Genomic DNA, 25,258 nt, shown 5'->3' on the forward strand with positions numbered 1-25,258 from the left:
ACATATATATTTTGTTGGTGTATTTTTTCACAAACAAATGTTATGCTTTCAGTAAAGGGAACTGACAGTATGCTTGCTTTCTAGGGGAATATGATGCTGATGGAGGCCTCTCAGAAAATACTTATGGTAGGAAGTCGCTGGGGCAAGAGTTGAGAATCAATGATGTGACTTCTGATATAACCACTTTTCAGCATGGAAACCGTGCTTTAGCTACAAAGGACATGAGGAAATCACAGGGTATGTTCACCTCTCAGTGCTCATTCATTGCTTGCAGATTAGCTAAGGCTGACGAATTTGTTTATTTACTAGCATCACATTCTCTGTTATGTTCCAGACCGACCGTTGGCTCACTCTGAGGAGTCTCGTCTGGCCAATCTTCTGCGGAGAGCATCACGGGAAGATGACCGAGAACGCAGACTGGCCACTGTGAAGCAAATGAGGGAGTTCATTGTGCACTCTGAAAATAAAGTGGTATGATCTGAGCTGACATGCACAAATGGATTTGAATGTGTACCTGGAATTAAACCGTTTTTAATCTGTATTGTTTGTATCCGTGCTTTACAGGTCCTAGTGAAACAGTTGGATTCCATTTTGAGCACCCTGAATGACATTTTGAATGAAAGGTTCGACTGCACAGCCTATTTTTAACAAAATGGGAGAGGAGGGTTATCAGAATTCACTCTCTTGAGGGTATATTTAGCACTTCATTGTTCATGAAGTGTTATGAACACCATGCTGAATCCTAGTCGTAAAGCATTTAGCTGGCCATTACTACAGGACATACTTGATTCTCATTTCTCTTCATTCATCACTTCATTCTGCTGTCTGCTATTTTTGTAAACTGTATATTTGGCTATTGTCCCTAGCAGCCATGAATCTCTTGCACTGGGTTTGGCTCATAATAAAATAATTTAAACTTGGGGTATTGCAATATAATGTACAGTCAGCAAGTCATTATTGAAAACTAAACCCCTACAATACCTTATCACAAGATTCTGTGTGTTTCTGTTTGGCCTAACAGTAGTAAGCTCCTGCAGGAGCTCAGGCAAGAGGCTGCGTGCTGTTTGGGATTGCTTTGTGGCGCCCTCAGTTATGAAGCCGAGAGAATCTTCAAGTGGATGTTCCTCAAGCTCAGTGTGTCCACAAAGGATGAGGTGAAGCTGCTGTACCTGGTGGCAGTGCACAAAGCACTTGAAACCGCAGGGGAGAAGAAGGCTTTTTCAGCTGTAATGCAGGTATTTATTCAGCTTATTTTTCTCTTCTATTACACTTAAAAATCTATTTCTGTGACTGAAAAGTTTTACCGTTTTGTCGTTCAGCTGGTGATGAGCAGCCTTCAGTCTATCTTGGAGAACTTGGACACACCGGAACTGTTGTGCCAAAGTGTAAAGTGTATTTTGCTGGTGGCCCGTTGTTATCCACACATATTCAGCACCAACTTCAGAGTAAGAAGGGCAAGCAGTCTTAACTTTAGTCCTAAAATAGGAAAGGAACAAATTTGTAAATGAACAGCTGTTTTTGTTTTCCAGGACACAGTGGATATCCTAGTTGGCTGGCATATAGATCACACACAGAAGCAGTCTCTTACTCAACAAGTGTCTGGTAAGATTTTTTACATTTAGTTTCATTTCCCCTTTTGGGGAAATAACCTGTCTAACCTGTCTCAATCTATCTTTCTAGGCTGGTTACAGAGTCTGGAGCAGTTTTGGGTGGCAGATTTGGCCTTCTCAACCACACTGTTGGGTCAGTTTTTGGAAGATATGGAGGCATATGCTGAGGTAAAGTAAACTTTTCAATTGATTTCACATTGTCCCTTAATTATGAGATGTCTGATGTTCTAATACTCTTTTCTTCACAGGATTTGAGTCATGTTGTATCTGGAGAATCAGGAGACGAGGACATTCCCCCTCCCACAGTATCCCTGCCTAAACTGGCAGCCCTGTTGAGAGTTTTTAGCACTGTTGTGCACAGTATCGGAGAACGATTCAACCCCATCCGAGGGCCTCCTATCACAGAAGCATATGTCACTGATGTTAGTGTTCAACACGCATTAACTCCGTTTCAATCATCTGTGTTACTGCAATACAAATAGATCATCTAAGATAAATTGCTGTCAATTGTAAATAAACTATTTTTAACATGTTGAGAGTACACACACAATCCTTTACTGATCTGACATAAATTGTTTGTGTTTTCTCGCTCACAGGTTTTGAACCGTGTTTTGGCCTGTGTCACCACAGCCAAGCAGGTGTTCTTCTCGGAGGCGGTGCTGACAGCAGGAAACGAGTGTGTGTCTGTCCTGCTGGTGAGCGTGGACTTGTGCAGCCTGCTGATTGATGCTGTAATCACTTATGGCCTAGACCAGCTGGACAGCTGCCAGTGCTGCGGACCAGAATACAGCATGTCCGTCCTCACGCTGCTTACACTGGTAGGACTTGACTCGATTAATCCAATAATCAATAGAATTGATGGGCTTCATGTAAATGTTGTTCACTAACCACACTTTGGCCTCTCTACAGTTGTTTTTCTGTGATTTTAAAATTATCACACATTTAATACATTTTTGTTTGGGTGGTTGTAGATTGTTGACCAGATAAACACCAAACTCCCAGCTGCTTTTGTGGAAAAGTTGTTGGCCCCGAATTCTCAACTATTAGAGCTGCGCTTCCACAGAGAGAGAGAGGTAGGATCAGTTGTATACGGTTGTATAAATTCGTCAAACTGCATTGAGTTAACGCATCTTAAATGGGTTTTGTGTCACAGGTGATGGCAGCAGCCCATGGAGTCTATCACGCTGTGCTGAGCCTGAAAAACATCCCTATCCTGGAGGCAGCATATAAACTGGTCCTGGGCGAGATGGGCTGTGCGCTGAACAGTTTGCTGAGCCCTCTGGGTTTGTCTGCCGCCTGTCCTCACATACAACATCCTGCTTTCAGCCAGCTGCAGTTCAGCCCAGAGAGAGCCGAGTTTATCCTCATCTTCAACCTCAGTGCTCTCACCACCATTGGCAACACCAAGAACTCACTCATCGGGGTCAGCATGACCAGCATTTTTCTTCAATTCTTAAACAGTCCATTATTGTCAGTTCTGTTTTGAGATGCTGTCTGTAACTTTGGCACTATTATTATCAGTTCTGTGAAAGCAGGTTTTTGCAGCCATACAAAAAGAGTAATAGCACTTATCTTTTATGTGTTACAGATGTGGGCTTTGTCCCCTACTGTGTTTGCCCTGCTCAGTCAGAATCTGGTTGTAGTTCACTCTGATTTGGCATTTCATCACCCTGCTGTCCAGTATGCAGTGCTCTACACGCTCTACTCTCACTGCACCAGGTAACAATGAAACATTTACATCTAGATGATGCTTCCTGAAAAATGTACAGTGTTTAGTGATGTTCATGCTGTGCATCAACAGAAAACAGCACAGACTAAAAGATTTAAGAAACTATATCATTACAGCTTAAAATCTGGAAATGAATATTGTCAATCCAGAGCTGGTGTCTGACACGTGTAACTGATGTATCTTATCCATGTTGTGTGCACGAAATAGACGCTGAATGGAGTCAAAATGTGCCATCGGAGAAGCGCTAATTAAAATGCACACACAGGAATTGATAAGCAAAATCGAAAATGTTATTTTATTACAAGTATGTGAATCCAGATCGGGGATCGATTTTTGATTCCTAACCTTTTTTTTTTATATATACTCTTAACCATACATCACAAGTCAGTTCACTAGTAAATCGGTCTGAATTGAAAATATTTAAAAAAAACCCTTAATTATTAATCACAAATTTACTGGTCAAAAAGTGTTTAGCAAGTGGCAGTGTGGTTCCCCCCCCCCCCCCCCCCCCCCCCCCCCCAGTGTACATAAAACTGTCAAAGAACACTGTCATTAGACTCACACATAAGCTTGAAATGAGCCTCACTCACTGCAGGCGTGATTTACTGATAGACTTGCTCCCTTTCTCTCTATTTCTCCCAAGACATGATCACTTCATCTCCAGCAGCCTGAGCTCCTCATCTCCATCCCTTTTCGACGGTGCTGTCATCAGCACAGTTACCACGGCAACCAAAAGGCATTTCAGCACACTTCTTAATTTGCTGGGTATGCTGCTCAGTAAGGATCATCTCAACCCTGAGGCGAGGTACAGAGCTCACACTGCCTGGCTATAATGAGCCTTGTTGTGATTAATATATCTGAACCACTGGCTCTCACAGCTGTTATAATCACTTGTACAGTGAATTGCACCTTTCTTTTTAAAATAAAATAAAATTCCTTGTCTGCGTATGGCAACAGTTTAGTATTTTAGTTTAGAATTGTAAGAAAATCTAAGAATATACAGTGGGGTCCAAAAATGCTAAACGGAAGTGTTTTCAATATTCAAATTCAATAAAAAAAAATTTCTTACTTTTGTTTTAAATCATAATTTCAGTGAAAACCTTTACATGAGTTGGAAAATTTCTTTGTATTTGGGATGTATAATCCCAATTTAATCTCCTTTTGCTAGTGAATTTCTTATTTATTTGACTCTGTATTATGATGTTTTTCTGATTCCTTAAACTTTAATTAGATTTTGAATCACAGATTTTCTGTATGGTCTTGGACCCCACTCTATGTAATTTCCTTGTATTACCATAAGACCATAATGATTATTTGTCTTTTTTTTTACCACCCATTTTTAGGCGGCTGTTACTCACCTGGTCTTTAGAGGTGTCTTTGATGATGAAGAAATCTGAAACTTACTCCCCTCTGTTCTCACTCCCATCCTTCCTCAAATTCTGCAAAGGGTTACTGGCAAATTGTGAGTTAATATCCCTATTATTAATTCTGCATTTTGAGTTCACAGAGGCAAAACAATGTTATGAACAGTAGGGGGGGGGACAAATAATGGTTTAAGAAAATAATAATCTGGTGACCAAGTGAATGTACATTTACATGTTGCTATTCTTCTGTGTAGCCTTGAATGAAGACCCCACCATATGTCTTCAGGCATGTAACAGTCTCCAGGTTCTGTCGTCTTCCATGACCACAGAGCTTCTCCAGAGGTAATCACACATTCTCTGAGCTGTCTTCCTGCAGGAACATTCATTAGTGCTGCAACATTTCCTGCTGCTCTTGTCTGATCAGCACTGGTTCTGTCCCCTCTTTCTGTGCAGGTGTGTGGACGTGTGCCGAGTGCAGCTTGTCCACTCAGCAGTCCGAGTCCGGCAGGCCTTTGGGAAATTGCTTCGATCTGTTCCCATGCACATCGCCTTGAGGTTCGTCAGACTTCTGCCTCTAATGCACACAATAGAAACCTGGGGGAGGAGAAATAAAAACCTACCTTGTAGTTTTATCTCCAGGCAGCTGTAGTTGATATGATGGTAATTGTCGGCTTGTCTCCCAGCAGTGCCCGTAGTCACTCTGAGATTAAGGAGATTTCTCTGGCCATCCGCCGACACATGAGCAAAGTGCCTAGCAACACATTCCACCCACAGGACTTCTCTGACCTCATTGGGTTTATTCTGTATGGAACGGTCCACCGTGGAGGGTGAGTAGGCAGCCAGGATGTCAGCATACAGCCACTGGCGGCATGATTTGATTTCTTAATTCTCACCTTTTTGAGAACACATGGGTACATGTTTGTTTGAATATATTTGTTATTCAGGGTCCCTGCGGATCCTTAAAGTCTTAAAAGGTCTTAAATTAGATTTTTTTTAATTTAAGGCCATAAAAAGTCTTAAAGTCTTATTTTTACTTATGAAAGGTCTTAAATTTTAGATGACACTTTTACTTAGACTTATCTAAATGCTTTTGAAATTAAAACTATCTAATTAGCATAGGCCTACGTATTATTATTTTTTATTCTATCTTTGTGGATTTGCTTGTTCACGTGACAATTCGCGTCACTTACGGCAGCATACGTCTGTCTCCTGCACGCGAGAGGAGAGAAGAAAACGAGTTCATTCTTTATGTGCTTAGGAGTGTGCGTGCGATATTGTCTATGACAGGGTAGCCGCGGGGTCTTAAAAGTCTTAAAAAGGTCTTAAATGTCATGTTCCTAAATTAAGGCCTTAAAAAGTCTTAAATTCCGTTGTCCAAGTCTTATTTTTTTTAATGAAGGTCTTAAATTTAATTATACTAGCCTATTTATTCAAAAAATTCTACGGTTTAGTGTAACGTCAGAGAACGTCTCAAACAATAAGTTTGGGTTTTCGCGCCGGCGGCAATGGAACAACATTCTAATCAATCAGTCGAGAGGAGAGACATCATGGGGAAGTGTCGTTCGGTTCGGTGTACGCATTTTCAAACCGAACGGTTCGTTGGACCATTTTTCCTGCCGACCAAAATTTCATTATTTCAAATGTAGGCGCGTTGCGCGTGGCAAGCGCGCTCATAATGTAAGAGACGCCGGCGCGACCACAACATTGTCCAACATCAAATGTGCAAACGTATTGTAAGCGGAACGAAACTGGGCTACTCGTTATTGTGTGGTTGAAGGACCGCTTATCAGTTTGGACCAGTGCAGCGCGAGCGATCTTGATCAAGCGACACTGTTACACAGCAGCGGTAATAAGAGATCCAGTAAATAAATCATTTGAATTCGCCACAGAAGTAATAACATCGCTGTGAGATCTAGTGAGAAACATTCACATTTCTCTGTTATTAACGGATCAAACAGCGCGTGGAAGCCAGGAAGAAACATTGTGCCATAAATGAACTATGGAGTGTCCACAGATCAGCAACATTCACCATGGATTTACTGTAGTAACACTAACTGCAACCATGGAAGTTTGGCAGGAATAGTAGGCTATAATGCTTTCAAGTAACATTACGTTGGTTTTATTTTGACATTATGAATACAATTGCTGCCCTCAAATTTTAATCTGAACTAAAAATAGACCTTTGTTTATAACTACTACAATATTAGGTTACATTTCATTTTTTCCCAAGGTGCTGTTTTGTTTATGCTCCTAAGAAGAGTCTATTATAGCTCCATCATTGGTCAAAGTGTGTTAGTTTTAATAAATAAATAAATAATAATAATAATAAAAAAATTTATCTGGCATTTATTTATTTTTGCTGTATCGAAAACGTACCAAACCGTGACACAAGTGTATCGTATTGAACCGAACCGTGAATTTTGTGAACCGTTACACCCCTACTATCTATATCTCTCTTACCTGTCTACCCCTCTGAAGCAGTGGTTGAAGCAATTTGAATGCTGAGAAACTTTACTAAGACGATTTGTAAAGTTAGTTTATCTGTTTATTGTTATGAATGTTTGATATTTACCAAAAACATCACTTTGCAGTGTGTTGTTGAATGAGTTTTTTTTAATAATAAATGTATTTTTAATTAAAACATTTGTTAGTAATAGTCATTATTGGGATTTGATCTGGTGTTTAACGACTGCATAATGGGTGCGATGTAGGTCTTAATTTTCATTAAAGTGGTCTTAAAAAGGTCTTAAAGTCTTAAATTTGGGGTGATCAAACCTGGGGAAACCCTGTATGAACTGATGATATTGTAATCATTGTTTTAACTATGTACGAGGCACTGCGAGTGCGAGCTGACATCGCGTTTGTCTCTCATGCTTGCTTTCACTGCGTGATGTGTCAGTGCAGTTATAGATGTCCCCAAATGAGTTTTTGTCTTATATTTATTAGAGATGCACCGATTACAATTTTCTAGGCCGATTCCGCTTTTTCATTGGGTTTGACCTGCTCATACCGATTTTAGCCGATTCCGATAAAAAATTTTTCTAACCACTTAACAGCACACACAAATATTTATTTTCGATCTTTTCTTTAACCCTTTCACGCGTAAGTTTAAAATATTTTAACTGACACCCCCACCCCACACTCCCTGAGTAAGTTTTTTCAAGGCGAACGTTCCCTTTAATGTTTCCATGGCGACGCGTCACGCGATACACCGCAGCCACAATAATACTGACAGATGTGTCGCTTTTATTTCGCTTTTCCTTTTTTATTCAAAATATTCACAAACTTGCTTACCATGTCATCAACTAGCCTATCTGATATTCCGATTCTCAAATACGTGTAAGTGAGTGTGTTTGGTCGTTTAAAACCCTTTATAAATAATCTTGATCTATAACATGAGATGGGCGCCGCAATGTTGTCCTGTCAGTCGGATTTACAGCACGTGAATTCATCAGTTTCTCCCGAAATAAATGCAAGAAAGTGGCCGGTAAACTGAGAAGAATAGAGTAAACACTGCTTAGTTGTGATCTATGACAGCGCTGAACGCGTCCGACTCTGGCTCAGCGCCAGCCAACACGCGAAAGCACAGTTTGAATCTGGCAGTGATGCGACGTCACTGAACATTCTAAATGTGGCACCGTACTTTCAGGGGCACAGAAATAAAAATCCCATATATGAGACCGTACCGCTCAAAAGGTTAATCATGCGGCGGCGGCGCCCGAGTGCATTTGACCGGCATAAAATCGGCATATGTCAGACTGACTGGCCGGTCGCCGGTCATGGCCGATCACGTGAAAATCGGCCAATTCCGGTCACCAGCCGATCAATCGGTGCATCTCTAATATTTATATCATATTATGTTGTTATATTAGAATATCACATGAGCAAGAGTGCTGTTTTCCTGTGTACAATTGCAAATGTGAAGCCGTAGTCCAACAGACAGCGATGTTATTATTTATTTTTTTAACTGAAATCCGCGTTTTGAACGAATAATTTTAACGATTCAATGAACAATCACTTGTTTTATGAATGAATCAGCCGTTTGAACAAATCGGTTGAATAAATGACTCCAACTCGCTTATTAAGACAGTGACTTGCCACCACCTACTGGTGGTTTTAGTTTCATATTTAAAGTATCCTTTAATTAAAACGTTAAAATTATAAATCATTTCATATTTAAATATTGAATAGCTTTATTTATGCAATTGTAAATGAAGTGTAAATATAGTAGGCTAATGCCAGTTTTGATGCCGCTTCTGTGTCACCTCTGCACTGCAAGGATGGATTTTAATTTAATGATTTAATTTGACATTGGTACTGTGTTGTTCTAATATAATTTAATTTGAATGTTAGAATTTGACATAAAAGGTGATGCATACCTCTAAATACGTTTAGAAACAATGTCCATATACAGGTGAAAATGCCCCTGGAAATCAATTTAAGGTGGCAAATATTGCCCCTTAATAAAAATGTTAATTCTGTCACTGCTGTGAACTGACCACTGCATAGAATACAAAAAATATGAATATCTTTGTGAGTCTGCTGTCAACAACAGGCCTAAACCAGCCAGGGTACCAGTACAAAAACACAATCAGTAAAATATGATCTAATTATTATCAACAAAACTTTGAAAATATCTAGACACATTTTTGTCAATATTGCGCACCCCTAATGTACGGTATTAATTTTGATTTCTTCAGGTCTTAAAAAGGTCTTAAAAAGCCTTAAATTTGACTTTAAAAATTGTGCAGCTGCCCTGTTATTGGAACTTATTAAACCCTGTAAGATGATTCACAGCTAAAATAAAATCAGTTTGTGCAGGTGCAATCGTCTTAGTCTGAATTGTTTAATAAATATTCATCGTTTAATTCGCAGTAAGGAGCCCTGGTTGGAGAGACTGTACCACAGCTGTCAGCGGCTGGAGAAGAAAGACTCTGCCATGGTGCCTCGTGCCCTGCTGAAGACTGAAGCAGTGCTGTGGCAGTGGGCGGTGTGGGAGGCCGCTCAGTTCACTGTTCTCTCTAAACTCCGTACCCCTCTGGGACGAGCCCAGGATACTTTCCAGACCATAGAGGGTTAGTGAACTGTCACTTTAGGATTTTGTATGAACTAATCCCAAAAGCATTCCAAGATTTATTAAAGGAATAGTTCATCTTGTTGAAATTCTGACACTATTCACTCACCATATGTCATTCATAATCTGTATGACTGTATGTTTTGAAGACCGTGCTCGTCACTCAATTCCATGTAAATGTGATTTTAATTGCAATGAGTGCAATGACCAGTCTCCCCCCAAAAATAATTTAAAATGATTGTAAAGTATTAAATCTGGAATACATTATGGGTAAGTAGTTAGTTTGTGACCTGATACTTGATTTATTTTTTTATTTTTATTTTGGGTTATGAGTGCTCAGTATCATTATAGTGTTTGAAAAGTTCTCCAAGGCTGCATTTATTTGATCAAAGTTCAGTAATTCTTATAATTGAAAATAAATGTTTTATCTTAATGTAATTTATTCCTGTGATGGCAAAGCTGGGCTTTTAGCATCATTACTCCAGTCTTCAGTGTCCCATGATTCTTCAGAAATAATTTTAATATGCTCATTTGATGCTCACGAAACATTTCTTATCAATGTTGAAAACGGTTGTGCTGCCTAATATATTTGTGTACCATGACACATTTTTTAGGATTCAATTTATGAATAGAAAAAAACAGCATTTTATTTGAAATAGAAATTTTTGTAACGTTTGTAAATGTCTTTACTGTCACTTATAATTGAAAATAATTTATTGTCCTTGCTGAAATAAAAGTAATTTCTTTAAAGTCTTACTGACCTTAAACTTATAAACTGTGTTGTGTGTCGTGTGAGAATCAACATTTTGTCCCCTGTGCTGGTGTAGGTATGATCCGCAGCCTGGCGGCTCACAGTCTGAACACAGAGCAGGAGTTGAGTCACTGGAGTGGAGGAGAGAGTGATGAGGGTCACCACACCAATCAGCTCCGCCTGGCTCTACTTCTGCAGTTCCTAGAGAACCTGGAGAAACTCATGTACAATGCTTACGAAGGCTGCGCCAGTGCTCTCACTGCACCACCAAAGGTCTGTCTTCTGTATAGACAGATAGCCTTGATGTTAACACTGTGGAGTGCTAGCTTTATTTTTTTCACTGACATTTCATGTTTTTATCTGTTAAATTTTTTTCTCTCTCCTTATTTAGGGTATCAGAACGTTTTTCTACACAAACAGACAGACGTGCCAGGACTGGCTTACCAGAATTCGTTTGGCACTGATGAGAGTGGGCCTTCTCTCAGGTCAGCCAGCAGTCACGGTCCGTCATGGCTTTGACCTGCTCACTGAGATCAAGAACAGCAGTGCACAGGTAAGACTTGTTTAAGTCTTAAACAGGGTAAAAAAATAAAATAATTGTGAACAAATGAAAATATCAATTAAATACAATCTTAAGTTAACTTTTAGATGTTTCATTGTCCTTCACACATTTAACTTTATGTAACACATTTTACATTTTGCAAATATATGACTGAAATGTTGAAGGTCTTCCCAACACTGCTCCTTTTTGAGGTGTCAATCACTGTGAACTACTGGCTCTTGACCTTTTGGACTGTAATAACCAAAAGCCTTACTTCATAGTCTTTGCTCTGTTTTGCCCTGTAGGGTCCAGAAATGGAGGTGCCAATCACCATGCTGGTGGAGGCGTTGTGTGAGCTGAAATGCCCTGAGGCCATACAAGGTCTGGCAGCCTGGAGTCTGGCCAACACTGGCAAGAGTCTGGGCTGGCTGAGCTCAGTGGCACTGCAGGCAGAGGGAAAGTAAGTGTTTTGTCTTCTAAAAAAATAATTAACCCAGTTTATACCATACAAACTTGTCTAGTCGCTCTGTTCTCATCAAATGTTGATGTTGCTTTGTTCTCAAGGTTTGAAAAGGCAGCATTAGAGTACCAAGAGCAGCTGTGTGCTGTCACAGGGATGGACTGCTCCATTAAAGGCTTTGATCGCTCCCTGTTAAAACTCACTGGCACCAACACCTCCAGCCCTAAACACACCACCAGTGGTGAGGAGTTTACACAAATCACACTAAATCCCTCACACAAGTTAACTTAATAGGGGTAGGAAGGAATTGATTCACATATGAATCACAATTATATCTTCTACCGATTTGAGTTTAACCATTGCACATCTCCAAGCAGCGGTGTTTCGTTACTGAATGAATCTGTTTTTGAATGAAACGTTTGAGTGAATGATTCAATGAGCCATTCATAAAGATGATGACTTGCTTTGTTTCTAAATGAATGAGCCGTATGAATGAATACATATAATAAGATTATAAAAATGAATCGCTATCATCCAGAAATGAAAGATGTGAAACAAACTTCTAGACATTTTTGTACAATGTATTTTTACTATATTGAATCGAATCAGGAGATTCCAAAAGATTCCCATTCCTAATCTTTATTGATATCAGAAGTTGTTGACCCCTTATCTATTTTAAGATGTTTCTGATTGTATCTGTCCTGGCTGTTTTAATAGGAGAAGGAAGAAAAACTGTGTTGTTAAAGTCCAGTGAGTGTTCTCCAGAGGTGCTGAACTTCCTGGCTAATAAGGCTTGTGCGTGTTACGTAGCCTTGAGCGACTGGGAGTCCGTGCAGGAGTGGCAGGCCAGCATGATGAACCTCAAAAAGAACAGCAGTTCCAGTGTCAATCTCAAGACAGATTTTAACTATATCAGGTGTGAAGCAGCAGAACTGTTGACTCTGAATTAACTTCTCCTGACTTTAGGTATGCGAGTTGTTCATTTAAGTGATTGTTTTGGTCTGTATGTCCTCTAGAGCTCTGAGCAGGTTTGAGGAGGGGGATTTTGCAGAGTGCCGTGCCCAACTGGAGCTGCTCCCCGGGGAGGATTATGGCCTTCTCAACTCTACAACTAAAGACAAGATTGGTATGATCACAGTTTATACTATCCATAGTCATGTAAAACCAGGAATTTTGGGGGGAAATTTTTGGCAATAAAAAAAGAATTATCATTGTTGTTGTTAACAATCTTTTTTTCCCTAGTTATTCTCAGCTCAAATATATTTTTTCGACTAGAAATTGCTGTTTGTAAGGATGATCTTCATAAAATAATTTATGAAGATGAAAAAAATCCATATCCCTTAATCATGAACCTTTTAATCGTGATCCATTTGTTTTCCATTGGTCAGAACACGTGCAGTAAATTTTTATGATTAGCTTCACTCAACATTTTGGTGCGGTATGAATTAATGGTCTCTTGTTTTGACAGACCTGAAGAGGCTTCTTCCTGCTGTGTTGAGTCCAGACCCATCAGAACTCCAGAAGGCCATTGAGGTACAGCTCCTCAGAAGCGCTGTGGGAACAATCACTGCAACCAATCACGAACAGGACCAGAAGGTTCTTGCGTCATCTGAGTAAGTACATATTTCTACTGTAAGTTTTCCTACAAGTTTTGAGCGTTTATTGATGGCAGTTTTACTTTTTGGTATTCATTTTCAGCACCCTGGTGAAGTACCTGAAGCAGACGGGTCGCATCTCTCTGGGTCCGCTTCGTCTCTCCACTCTCACCCTGTCTGACTCCTTGCCCACCCTCAGCACCCTGCAGCTGCACTGTGCCAACTCTCTAGAGAACTCCCTCTGTAACCAGCACCCAGAGGTTTGAGCCGCCGCCACAACCTCATCAATTTGCAAAACCATTATCGCTTGCTAATTTCCCTTTTAAAAAATCCCTGTTCTTTGTTTTTCTTTCTATAGGACTGTCTTATTCCACTCTTTAGTGAAGCTTTGACCACCTGCAAGCAGCAGGATGTTCAGCCATGGCTGCATGCTCTCCGATACACCACTTTCCAGCGGCAGCTCTTCCAGAAACTCAAAGGTAAGATCTCCATCTCTTATGTATAAGTATGAAGTATGACTTATGAATTTGTCTCGTTTAAAGCGTAATAGTTATTGTAAGGGTCTGTTTATCACTGAAAATTGTATCGTATTAGATCTACTCTTTAAACCGTATCATGGTAAAAATGGAACGCTATGGCGACAGTTTCTCACCTGTATGTAATGGCGTTTTGCTTCGGGGGTTGGGCGGAACTGGCAGAACGGCAGTTTCTTTTAGTTTTTTCCCTCTCCGTTTGGCCTAAAACACTGTGTTTGTGGTCATCCTCTTTGAAATTGACTACAAACACAATTTTAGTTAGATTTTTAACTAAACTTAGATATTTTTTTTAAAGGGGGGGCGTGACCAAAAAAGTTTGAGTACCACTGCTCTAGTCAGGTAGCACTGAGTAAATTATTTTTTTTTTTGACTTTCTACTGTATAGGCAGCCAAGTTTTATTGAAAGCCCACTTTGCCAGTGGTGAAGTACCCCTTTAACTCTTCAATGATTCCTCCAGGTTCCTCTGCTCCAGTGGACTCTCATCTGATGGAACTTTGTTTGACTGCGGTGAAATTTGCTCGTAAGCAAGGAAATATCGCTCTGGCCACTCGTCTGCTGAGCCTGTGCAGCAAGCCATCAGTGGATGACTCAGAAGGTCAGGACCTTGTGCAAAGCTTCAGGCAGCTGTCACTAGAAGGCACTGTTGGTGAGAAGTGGGGACCAGAACTGGAGATCGAGAAGGCTAAAGTTCTGTTTGCTGCTGGTAAATGTTTTTGAGTTGTATCTGATTTGGGCCAGTTTACTTGGTTGTGGTGTATTTCAGTCTGAATGTTTAAACACTTCCTGTTCCCCGTTTAGGTCAGTCCGTATCAGCTATGGAAATGCTGAGCTCCTATGCACTTTCGTACTGTCACTCAGGGAAGTGCGAACGTGCGGCATGTCGCTCTGTGCTCACTCTGTGCAAATGGCTTTTGGCTGACTGGAAAGATCTGACTCCACAACTTAAAATGGTGGTGAAGAGGAACTCTGGCTCTACTAGCCTCTCGGCTCTCTCCAAAAGCATCTCTGGCCTGTTGGAGCTGCCACTGGAAGATCAGGGAATGCCACACATTACTACTGAGACTACAGGTAGAACAGACCAGACTTTATCTTTCGGCCCACATAGGCTACCAAGATTAGTGGTGAAACGGATCACAAAAATAACGGTTCAAAAAAAACGTTTCTGGTCCATATCTGGTTTCTTTCTCAACTGTTCACTTATTACATAGCCCAGAGAATACTTGCCGAGATATGTATTTTGGCATAATTTTGTGTTACTGTGTCTGTTCAGGGGCAAGGAAATGCGAAAGAGGAATCAATTCTGAATTCGAACGCTGTCTGAAACGCACCTCTCTCTCTCTCTGTCTGTGCGCTTTGAGTGTGTACATAATGCGCGAGTCCCGATTTTCTCCGCCTCTTCCGCATTTCAAATTGTTTGAATGTGTAAATTGTAGGGCTGTAGTCAACCAAAGAAATACTTAGTCGACCAAAGTCCTGTCCTGCGCAATGATTAGTCAAAAAAAAAAAAAAAAAAAAAAAGACACGATGGTTTGCTTTTTGATTGAACATTTATTAAACAATTGACATAGAGCATTTATAAAACAACACCGAAAAAACGTTCTTTCTTTTTTTTTATTGACACCTGGGATCCCGTTTTTAATTTAGGCTAACTTAATTTCGTTTTTCTTTATTTAAATTTCGTTTTTCTTTATTTAAATTTCGTTTTTTTCTGTATTTTAAATTTCGTTTTTTTCTTTATTTAAATTTCGTTTTTCTTTATTTAAATCTACCCTTTACTGTGTCAGTAATTTGTTAGTCAGAAAAATATTAGACTGCCTTAAAAGTATTGCTTAAGTTAACAGACTGTGTGCGTTTTATATCAGTGTCCGTTCTCGGAGAATATAGCCTAAGCCCTGCTCGCCTGAGGTGCGCCGCTTCCCGCTCGCGCTGTTCTGTAGTTTACTATTAATTCTGAACGTGTCGCGTCTTGCGTGTCTGTCTATATTGCACCAAATGCGACACTGCACTCCCTTGTGAAGTCGATTGGATGAACGGTTCTCGAAATAATCAAAATGCAAACGGACAGACAGACACATAGAGATTACAACCTATATTCCTTACTGAGCGCGAAGCAGCAGTGCAGCCAGCCACAGGTGCGGTTCCCGAGTGTTCTACGTGGTGCGCTAAACTGTGACGCTGTTACAAAATAGCCTAAATTAAAGTATTTAAAGTTGGGGATAAAACATAGGCTAATTATATTTAGAATACAGTAATATATATCTGCTTAAAAAGGAATAAATATCAAGGAGTAAATCAATGAAAATTTCTTTATTGGTAAAAAAAAAAAAAAAAATGTGACTGGTCGACCAATGAGAATGTCAGTCGACCAAGACGGCATCGAGCGATTAGTCGACTAAACGACTTAAGTTGACAGCCCTAGTAAATTGGCAAGACAAAACGCGTCCAAATTATAAACTTTCACTCTATGATGATTAAACTTTGCAGTTAATCCGCAAATCACATGCGTGCCGAACCGTGGGGCCTGGTCCGTACGAATCAACTGCGATCCGTTCCACCCCCTAACCAAGATATAAGAATAATATTAAGGCTATTTTATTTGTGTCATGAGTGGTTAAGGACAAATATGATGATAGCATTGCATTTTACAGTGTGACTGTTGGTGTGTAGTAGTATTTAATTGGCTTTGTTTCGGTTTCATGATCATGAAGGTTTGTTTGTTTTGTCTACAGTCAGTGTTGGCGTTGGGGAGCCAGACTTTGTCCTTGGGCAGCTGTACCAGCTGTCAACTACTCAGGCTCCTGAAGTTGCAAAATCATGGGCAGCTCTAGCCAGCTGGGCGTACAGATGGGGCAGGAAGGTTGTGGACAATGCCAGGTATTTTTAACTATGAAAAGTGTTAATATTAGTAGAAAGAAAAAAATGGATGTGCTCATACTGCTATTTTTATTTATTTATTATTATATTGTTTGTTCATAGTCAAGGAGAGGGGGTTCCTCTGCTCCTTGGAGAGAAGAAAGAAATAGAGGAGTTACTCCCAGCAGGCACCAGTGATGAAGACAAGGAAACCATTTTCGGCATTTTGGGTCAAGCCATGTGTCGCCCAGCAGGAATTCAGGTTATGGAGTTCACAGTTTGTACAAATTTGTCTAGATCAGTGGTAGTCAAACTGTGGTAACATTACACATTTATTTAAACGCAATACCTTTCAGAATGACTGTTTTCTAATTTAATATATTTTAAAATGTAATTTGAATTTCAGCGTCATTACTTCAGTGTCACATGATCCTTCAGAAATCATTCTGATATGATGATTTGGTGCTCAAGAAACATTTCCTATTATCATTGTTTAAAACATTTGTGCTGCTTTGGAAACTGTGTGGAAACACACTGGCTTTGTGTATTCATGTGTTGTATTCCTGCAGGATGAAGACATGGCCTTGCAGAATGAAGAGGATGAGGAGGACGACATGGTGGATGTGATCGGCCGACAGCTGTTGAGTGCCTGTCCGTGGCTGTCTGAGGTGGAGGACACTGTGACTGACGGGCTGATCGGAGTGTGGAGGAGAGTGGTTGATCGAATCTTCAGCCTGTACCGGGTCTCATGCAGGGCATACTTCACCTTCCTCAAACTCAACGCTGGACAGGTCAGAGGATTCCTCCAATATTTATGCAGTGATTGGACACATTTCTAAACCAGAAATTGATCATAAATTTCTTGGCGTCATCAGGTGCCCATAGATGAAGACGATCCTAAGCTGCTCCTGAACAACCAGAGCAGCAAACAAAGCAGCGATGATGTCATTGTCATGGCAACCCTCCGTCTGCTGCGCTTGCTGGTAAAGCACGCTGGGGAATTGAGAGAGGGCCTTGAGCACGGCCTGGCATCCACCCCCACTGCGCCCTGGAGAGGTAAGAATATGGATATTCAATACAGTAATAAACACCTTCCTTTATACATCATGTAGATATTTATATTAGCATCAGATGGATTAAGCTGTCTGTTTTTTCGCTAGGTATCATTCCTCAGTTATTCTCCAGATTAAATCACCCTGAGGCCTACATCCGACAGAGCATCTGCAGCCTGCTTTGCAGAGTGGCCCAAGATTCGCCCCACCTCATTCTCTACCCTGCCATTGTGGGATCTATATCTCTCGGTGGAGAGGCTCAGGCAGCAGGTACGTACTGTACTTCCAGGCAGGGGCATCCTGATTCCCTTGGGCTATGTGTCCACCAAATGTCTCCATGGGGAACGAAATGTTCCTCCAAGCACTATTTTTCATATTAATATTGTGATAGTCTGGGAATGTCTTCTGGTACAGACATGGAGACCAGCAATATCAGCCATGTCATTATGAAAATATTTGCATATTGGAATGCTCAGGTGAGATGATGTAAAATTAGGAGAATCTTTTGTGTGCCCTTTTGACACTTTGTCATTTGCTTGCTTTCATCACTAGTTTTTCTTTTTGTGCATTGGTATAAGCTGAACAACCAATCAGAGTGATCTCTCTCACCGACTGCTTGACACAGATTCAACATTCTCAATCGGCAAAAACTGGACTGATAGACAGTCAACGACTGTTCAAATTAGACTAACGGTCGACCAGAAGAGGAAAAAAAGAGCAGCGCTCAGTGCCTCTTCATTCTCCAGGCTTTTTTTTTTTAAATGTGCAAAACTCCTATTGTAGACATTTAAGAAAAATGCGCTGACTTTAAGACAAAACGCTTTGGTGGACTCACAGTTAGTGGTGGAAAGAGTACTAAAAAGTATTTACTTGTACTTAAGTAAAAGTATTGCTACTTAAGAAATAATTTACTTGAGTACAAGTAGAAGTACTGGAAAATAGTATGACCCAAGTAAGAGTAAATAAGTAGTTTGTAACGTAGTAACTTGAGTAGTTTTTCAGCAAAGTACTTCAGTATATTTTTCTATTTTTATCCAAAATGAGGCGATGTCAGCCATATGGAGCGCAAAACATAACATGCAGATAGAGATGTTTTGACAAATGAAAAGTGAAGACAATAAACACGATTGTAATGATCTGTGTTCTTCAAGCCAGGCAATTATTTTTGTAAGAATGATGTATATCTATAATGCTAATCGACATAGCCTGTATCAGATTATAGAATTTTTATGAAATTATATATTTTCTGTCTCACTCTGTGTTAACCTGTTAAGCGTTGCCAGTGCGTCGGCGCACTGAAGCGTTATTTATTTATTTAATTCAAAATTACTATCAGATTTAATGTTATACCTTGACAAACTATACATAATTAAAAAGATATAATACTCAAGTTTCAGTATTTGACCACTATTGTATTCTGAGAAACTCATAGTGACAGTTATGTCTTAATTTGTGTCAGGAGTTATGAAATGAAAAAATGAGTTGATACCTTTAATATGAATTATGCGCGTCAGCCGCTTTCATTCATAAAAAAACTCCGTGCTGTCGTCATGACAGCGATACACAAAACAACGTGCCTCAGGGCTTTAGCTAAAAAATGTGCAGATTTGGAGAAATATTGATAGATTCTCATAGATTTACATCATATTTCTATAGACAGGAATAATATTTATTGAATTTATACCCAAATGCGTCGATGTAATCTTTATGAGCATTTGGTACTCTGATTTACTGTGTTTTTAATTCATACCAACAGCCTGAGGGCGCTATATGCACAATAATAGTCCATATATGGAACATGAAGAAGAGCCATGATCATGTGACATTCCAGGACGTTAAAAATAAAGTCATTTGACATGGTCTTGAAAAACATTGAACTAAATCCAGAGTTTTGGACTTATTATCTTCAGATTTTAAACATAAAATGTTTAGACATGTGGCTTTAGCTATAGTGCATTTCTAGATTGCTCCAGTGCCAACTTCAATTTTATTTTCATGAGGATGTTTCATAAAAAATAATTTCTAATAACTTTACAAAACTTTGAAGCTATTTATAAAAAAAAATTTCATTATGACAATAATTAATTCTACATTTACAATAAACTGCCAGGTGTCAGCTTTCAAATGAGATCATACTTGTGCTTTTAGTACAAAGGGTTCATGAACTGTATGTGTTTCAGTTTGGGTATGTCATTTCTGGGGATTTTTCAAAAGTGGGGTTGCAGCTTAACAGGTTAAGAAGCAAGATAGGACCACTGAAGCAAGTTATTTCAAACATGACTGATATATAAAAAAACAAAAAACAAATATATTTATTTATATTTAAATTTTTTATATTTCTTTTTTATATATATATTTATATATTTTTATAATGTGTGTATATATATATGTGTGTCTGTGTGTGTGTACTCTTTAAGTATATATAAGTACTTTTCCACCACTGGCTGTGTGTCCAGCAAAGCGTTTTGTCTTAAAGTCAGCACATTTTTTTAAATTGTCTACAATAGGAGTTTTGCGCGTTTAAAAAAAAAGCCTGGAGAATGAAGAGGCACTGAGCGCTGCTCTTTTTTTCCTCTTCTGGTTGACCGTTAGTCTAATTTGAGCAGTCGTTGAATGTCTATCAGTCCAGTTTTTGCCGATTGAGAATGTTGAATCTGTGTCAAGCAGTCGGTGAGAGAGATCACTCTGATCAGCTTAAACGGTTCACGGTTCAGCTTAAACCAATGCACGAAAAGAAAAATTAGTGATGAAAGCAACCAAAATCACTACATATATATATATATATATATATATATATATATATATATATATATATATATATATATATATATATATATATATATATATATATATATACACTTATGTAGTGATTTTTGGAGCAAAACATTATATTAATCTCATAAATTGTTGTTTGACACTATGCTAAGCAAACATACTAGCTATCCCTGTTGCTAAGAGCGATTGTTTCATTACTGATTTTGAAAAAATAAGATATTTTGAATGTTTTAAAAAAAAAGGTATGAATAGAAAAGTGCCAGTAAAAAAATAAAGTGGGGTATGGTTTAGCATGTTAAATAAAATGCTTTTTTTCTTCATTCTACCAAGAGCCCACTGTTGCTATAGCAATGAGCTACACTTTTACTTGTATCTGATTGACAGATAATTCATTTCACTGTTGTTTCTAATGTTGAGGTTATTTCAGCTTTGTACAAAGTTTGCTTCGTATGCTTTGTTTAACTGCATTGTTAAAGAGGGCAAGCTTTACCACTCAACTGAATTGTGCGCATGGATTTTAGACACTTGACTTACATTATAAAAAAAACGTACATTGTTCTTGCTCCTTCCATGTAATAACTGCGTTCTTGTATGAGCCGAGTTTTCTATTTACTTCAACAGCTCAGTGCTCTAGTTAAATCAATGGTATGACCCATTTCAATTTAAAATCACAATATGAGCATAGCTCATTACATTCACTAAAATATTGAAACGTTAGCGATACTGATTTAAAACGCAAGCGCCAGTGATTGACTGTCAAAGCGCGGATTAAACGCCCCGCCCCCCAGCTGAACTGGAAGTTTTGATTGGTTTTGCACCCGAGTCAGACCTGTCTGTTATTGGCTGAAGCGCGTCAGACCTGTCTGTTATTGGCTGAAGTGCTTCAGACCTGTCTGTTATTGGCTGAGGTGCTTCAGACCTGTCTGTTATTGGCTGAGGTGCTTCAGACCTGTCTGTTATTGGCTGAAGCGCTTCAGACCTGTCTGTTATTGGCTGAAGCGCTTCAGACCTGTCTGTTATTGGCTGAAGCGCTTCAGACCTGTCTGTTATTGGCTGAAGCGCTTCAGACCTGTCTGTTATTGGCTGAAGCGCTTCAGACCTGTCTGTTATTGGCTGAGGTGCTTCAGACCTGTCTGTTATTGGCTGAAGCGCTTCAGACCTGTCTGTTATTGGCTGAGGTGCTTCAGACCTGTCTGTTATTGGCTGAAGCGCTTCAGACCTGTCTGTTATTGGCTGAAGCGCTTCAGACCTGTCTGTTATTGGCTGAGGTGCTTCAGACCTGTCTGTTATTGGCTGAAGCGCTTCAGACCTGTCTGTTATTGGCTGAGGTGCTTCAGACCTGTCTGTTATTGGCTGAAGCGCTTCAGACCTGTCTGTTATTGGCTGAAGCGCTTCAGACCTGTCTGTTATTGGCTGAAGCGCTTCAGACCTGTCTGTTATTGGCTGAAGCGCTTCAGACCTGTCTGTTATTGGCTGAAGCGCTTCAGACCTGTCTGTTATTGGCTGAAGCGCTTCAGACCTGTCTGTTATTGGCTGAAGCGCTTCAGACCTGTCTGTTATTGGCTGAAGCACAGGGCTCCACCGCAGTAGTTTGAAAAGTGAAAAGTACTTTTTCCTTTTGGTGAAAAATAACGGTTACTTGAGTTGAATAAAAAGAATTCAACTTTGCTGAAGTAAAAGTACCACAATTTATTTATACTCAAAATAAAAAATAAAAAAATCTACTCAAGTACTGTAAGGAAAGTATTAGTTACTTTCCACGTCTGAACACAGCCTTAAACATCCAATCAAACTTGTATATTCCAGTTTAGCCTCTTTGAAAAAAATAATAATTTTTTTTACCTTTGCCAGGTAATAAGCTGCCATCATCCCTGCCAACCCTTCTGGGGAACATGCAGGGAGAGGCTCTTTGTGGAGGTGGGAGTGAAGAGGGCAGTGGGCCGACTTCTCAGGAGAGCAACCGAGGGGAGGAGATGGTGATGTATTCTAGCGAGGACCAAGCCATGATGCAGGACTGCTACAGCAAGATTGTAGACAAGCTCTCCTCTGCCAACCCCACCATGGTGCTGCAGGTATTACAGAAAGGACGTTACTGTTCTGTTAGTGTGTGATTGTTTTAAAGGCCATTGTGTAAGAGTTGTTATGTTGGTTCTTGTGTGTGCAGGTGCAGATGTTGGTGGGTGAGCTGAGGAGGGTCACTCTGCTCTGGGACGAGCTCTGGCTGGGGGTCTTGCAGCAGCAACACATGCATGTTTTGCGCAGGATTCAACAGCTGGAGGATGAGGTGAAAAGAGTTCAGAACAACAACACTCTGCGCAAGTGAGTCATGACCCTGAAAATCGATATAGAAGAAACTTCATTACTGAGCGTGACTCTTGCCTCTTTGAAAATCATTTAAATTCTTTCTTGTGGTTTTGTTTTAGGGATGAGAAGGTGGCTATTATGAGAGAGAAGCATTCTGCTCTGATGAAACCTGTGGTTTTTGCACTGGATCACGTACGCAGCATCACGGCTGCTCCAGCGGAGACGCCTCACGAGGCGTGGTTTCAGGAGACGTATGGAGAGTCCATCCACAATGCTCTAGAGAGACTTAGGAACCCTCTTAATCCAGCCAATCCTGCCAGCAGTTGGGTGCCCTTCAAACAGGTTAGGACAGCTGTGTGATCAAGAGGCTGATAGGAAAGGCTGATATGCATGCTCTGCATTTTCACATTTTGTAATTCTACCTGTCCTGTCACAGATCATGCTGAGTTTGCAGCAGAGGGCGCAGAAAAGAGCCAGTTACCTTCTAAAGCTGGATGAAATCAGCCCGCGCCTGACTGCCATGGCCAACACTGAGATGGCTCTACCGGGGGAGGTGTCTGCTACAGATACAGTCACCATCCAGAGTGTAGGCAACACCATCACAATCCTGCCAACTAAAACCAAACCCAAGAAGCTCTACTTCTTAGGCTCTGATGGAAGAACCTATCCTTACCTGTTCAAAGGTATGAATAAGTAAGAACATGGGTAAGAACATCACTCAAAAATGAAAATTCATCATTTAATTTACCCTTTTGTTGTTCCAAACCCACAAGACTTATGTTCATCTTTCAAACACAAATAAAAGGGGCTTTCGCACCGGATAGTTCTAGGAACTTACCACCAGGGTGGTTCCCCGAGAACTAATGGTTCTGGTTGCATTCGCACCGCCAGTAGGAACTCCGAAGTGACGTAAGCTGCGCTTGTTGTTGTGACTTTTATTTTGATGGCACGGCGGACCTTTATTTTGACTGCGCTGAGAACGCTAGAGCCTGAGCAAACAAACAATGCTCGCATTCTGTGTGTTCATTAGTTTGCAAACTAACAGTCCTGTCTAATACGTTATTAGATAGAACTGTTATACATAGAAAGACAGAATATAAAAAGGTATTTATCGTATGCCGTGTGGTTGATATCCAGTGTTGCTAGCTGAACAGAAATACATGTTTTGCTTGGTCCACTCAAAAGTTGCATTGGATTTTCTCCTCAGCGTAACACGCCAAAATCCGGGAACTTCCGCCAATAGTTCTTGGAACTGTGAAGAGGTGCCTCCGGTGCGAAAGCCTCTAATGATACTTTTAATGAAACCTGAGTGATTTCTATCCCTCCATTTAAAGTCCATTCCACTAACACTTTGATGCTTAAAAAGCAATTCATGTGAATCCAGTGGTTTAATCCAAGTCGCTTTATATGATGATGGTTTGGAACGACATGAGCATGAGTAAATGGTGACAGAATTTTTATTTTTGCTTGAACTATCCCTTTAATGCATGCCTATTTTGATGTGTTTTAGGATTAGAGGATTTGCATTTGGATGAGAGGATCATGCAGTTCTTGTCTATCGTCAACACCATGTTCACTAAGGTGAATCAGCAGGAGAGCCCGAGGTTTCACGCTCGTCATTATTCCGTCACACCGCTAGGCACTAGATCAGGCCTCATTCAGTGGGTGGATGGAGCTACTCCACTCTTTGGCCTGTACAAACGTTGGCAGCAGCGTGAGGCTGTGGTCCAAGCCCAGAAGGTGAGAGAGAAAATTAACAATGCGCTTCTGATATTTGTTTACATAATGTTGTTGCCAGGGTTAACTAAACTAAAATCATTGGAAAAAAAACATTTCCATTTCTGTGTTAAAAAATAAATACAAAAAAACATGTAAATGTGTAATTGTAATGGGAAGCACTTATAAACCAGCTGTTGTCAACAATAGGGAAGCTTGAAGGTCTTGCTGTGGTTTTCCGCTCAAAAAACATTTGAAAATGACTTTTTGTTACTGCACCTGACTATATGTTATGGACATTTGTGTAAATTTAAACATTCTGACCAACTGTAGTACCTTTTCTTAAATTTAGGCACAGGACTCCTTGCAGCAGCCTCAGAATCTTCCCATGGTCCCACGCCCTAGTGAGCTCTACTACAGTAAGATCGGTCCTGCCTTGAAGGCTGTCGGGCTTAGTTTGGATGTGTCGCGGCGTGATTGGCCATTGAGTGTCATGAGAGACGTTCTACGGGAACTGATGGAGGCCACGCCCCCTAACCTCTTGGCAAAGGAGCTCTGGTGCTCCTGTACCACCCCCAGTGAGTGGTGGAGCGTGACTCAGGTTAGAGGAACCACTATTCACATGTCCTACTCCTAACCATGTTCGGCACAGTGTTAGACCAAACTCATCATACAATGACACAATCTTGGGTGTCTCATTTAGTCTTATGCCAGATCCACTGCTGTGATGTCGATGGTGGGATATATCATTGGATTGGGGGATCGTCACCTTGACAATGTGCTGATTGATATGACGACAGGCGAGGTGGTGCATATTGACTACAATGTCTGTTTTGAGAAGGGTGAGTGCTTGTTCATTTGTGAATGTCCAAACATGTCATTCGCACAGACATTTAA

The 25,258-nt window shown here is 40.2% G+C and overlaps 1 protein-coding gene across 1 annotated transcript in view; it reads left to right on the forward strand.

Annotated features, from left to right (window-relative positions):
* The window catches only part of smg1 (SMG1 nonsense mediated mRNA decay associated PI3K related kinase), a 43,463-nt gene that overhangs the window by 3,913 nt on the left and 14,292 nt on the right, over positions 1-25,258 (forward strand). Inside the window, exons 3-43 of the mRNA XM_084425464.1 lie at positions 85-237; positions 335-471; positions 565-623; positions 1,022-1,235; positions 1,320-1,445; positions 1,530-1,602; positions 1,681-1,778; positions 1,859-2,032; positions 2,207-2,428; positions 2,582-2,683; positions 2,764-3,033; positions 3,199-3,329; positions 3,983-4,144; positions 4,683-4,801; positions 4,958-5,045; positions 5,157-5,258; positions 5,390-5,530; positions 9,579-9,778; positions 10,605-10,801; positions 10,920-11,081; positions 11,375-11,529; positions 11,634-11,770; positions 12,247-12,445; positions 12,546-12,655; positions 12,998-13,142; positions 13,228-13,384; positions 13,483-13,603; positions 14,119-14,364; positions 14,460-14,729; positions 16,391-16,535; positions 16,638-16,776; positions 17,084-17,305; positions 17,390-17,570; positions 17,675-17,836; positions 22,193-22,413; positions 22,506-22,660; positions 22,765-22,987; positions 23,082-23,328; positions 24,156-24,385; positions 24,714-24,962; positions 25,065-25,203. Coding sequence (XP_084281590.1) covers positions 85-237; positions 335-471; positions 565-623; positions 1,022-1,235; positions 1,320-1,445; positions 1,530-1,602; positions 1,681-1,778; positions 1,859-2,032; positions 2,207-2,428; positions 2,582-2,683; positions 2,764-3,033; positions 3,199-3,329; positions 3,983-4,144; positions 4,683-4,801; positions 4,958-5,045; positions 5,157-5,258; positions 5,390-5,530; positions 9,579-9,778; positions 10,605-10,801; positions 10,920-11,081; positions 11,375-11,529; positions 11,634-11,770; positions 12,247-12,445; positions 12,546-12,655; positions 12,998-13,142; positions 13,228-13,384; positions 13,483-13,603; positions 14,119-14,364; positions 14,460-14,729; positions 16,391-16,535; positions 16,638-16,776; positions 17,084-17,305; positions 17,390-17,570; positions 17,675-17,836; positions 22,193-22,413; positions 22,506-22,660; positions 22,765-22,987; positions 23,082-23,328; positions 24,156-24,385; positions 24,714-24,962; positions 25,065-25,203 — 6,783 coding nt within the window. The remainder of the gene's footprint in view (positions 1-84; positions 238-334; positions 472-564; positions 624-1,021; positions 1,236-1,319; positions 1,446-1,529; positions 1,603-1,680; positions 1,779-1,858; positions 2,033-2,206; positions 2,429-2,581; positions 2,684-2,763; positions 3,034-3,198; positions 3,330-3,982; positions 4,145-4,682; positions 4,802-4,957; positions 5,046-5,156; positions 5,259-5,389; positions 5,531-9,578; positions 9,779-10,604; positions 10,802-10,919; positions 11,082-11,374; positions 11,530-11,633; positions 11,771-12,246; positions 12,446-12,545; positions 12,656-12,997; positions 13,143-13,227; positions 13,385-13,482; positions 13,604-14,118; positions 14,365-14,459; positions 14,730-16,390; positions 16,536-16,637; positions 16,777-17,083; positions 17,306-17,389; positions 17,571-17,674; positions 17,837-22,192; positions 22,414-22,505; positions 22,661-22,764; positions 22,988-23,081; positions 23,329-24,155; positions 24,386-24,713; positions 24,963-25,064; positions 25,204-25,258) is intronic.

The sequence above is a fragment of the Rutilus rutilus genome (assembly GCF_951802725.1).
Source record: "Rutilus rutilus genome assembly, chromosome: 1".
NCBI classification, from domain to species: domain Eukaryota; kingdom Metazoa; phylum Chordata; class Actinopteri; order Cypriniformes; family Leuciscidae; genus Rutilus; species Rutilus rutilus.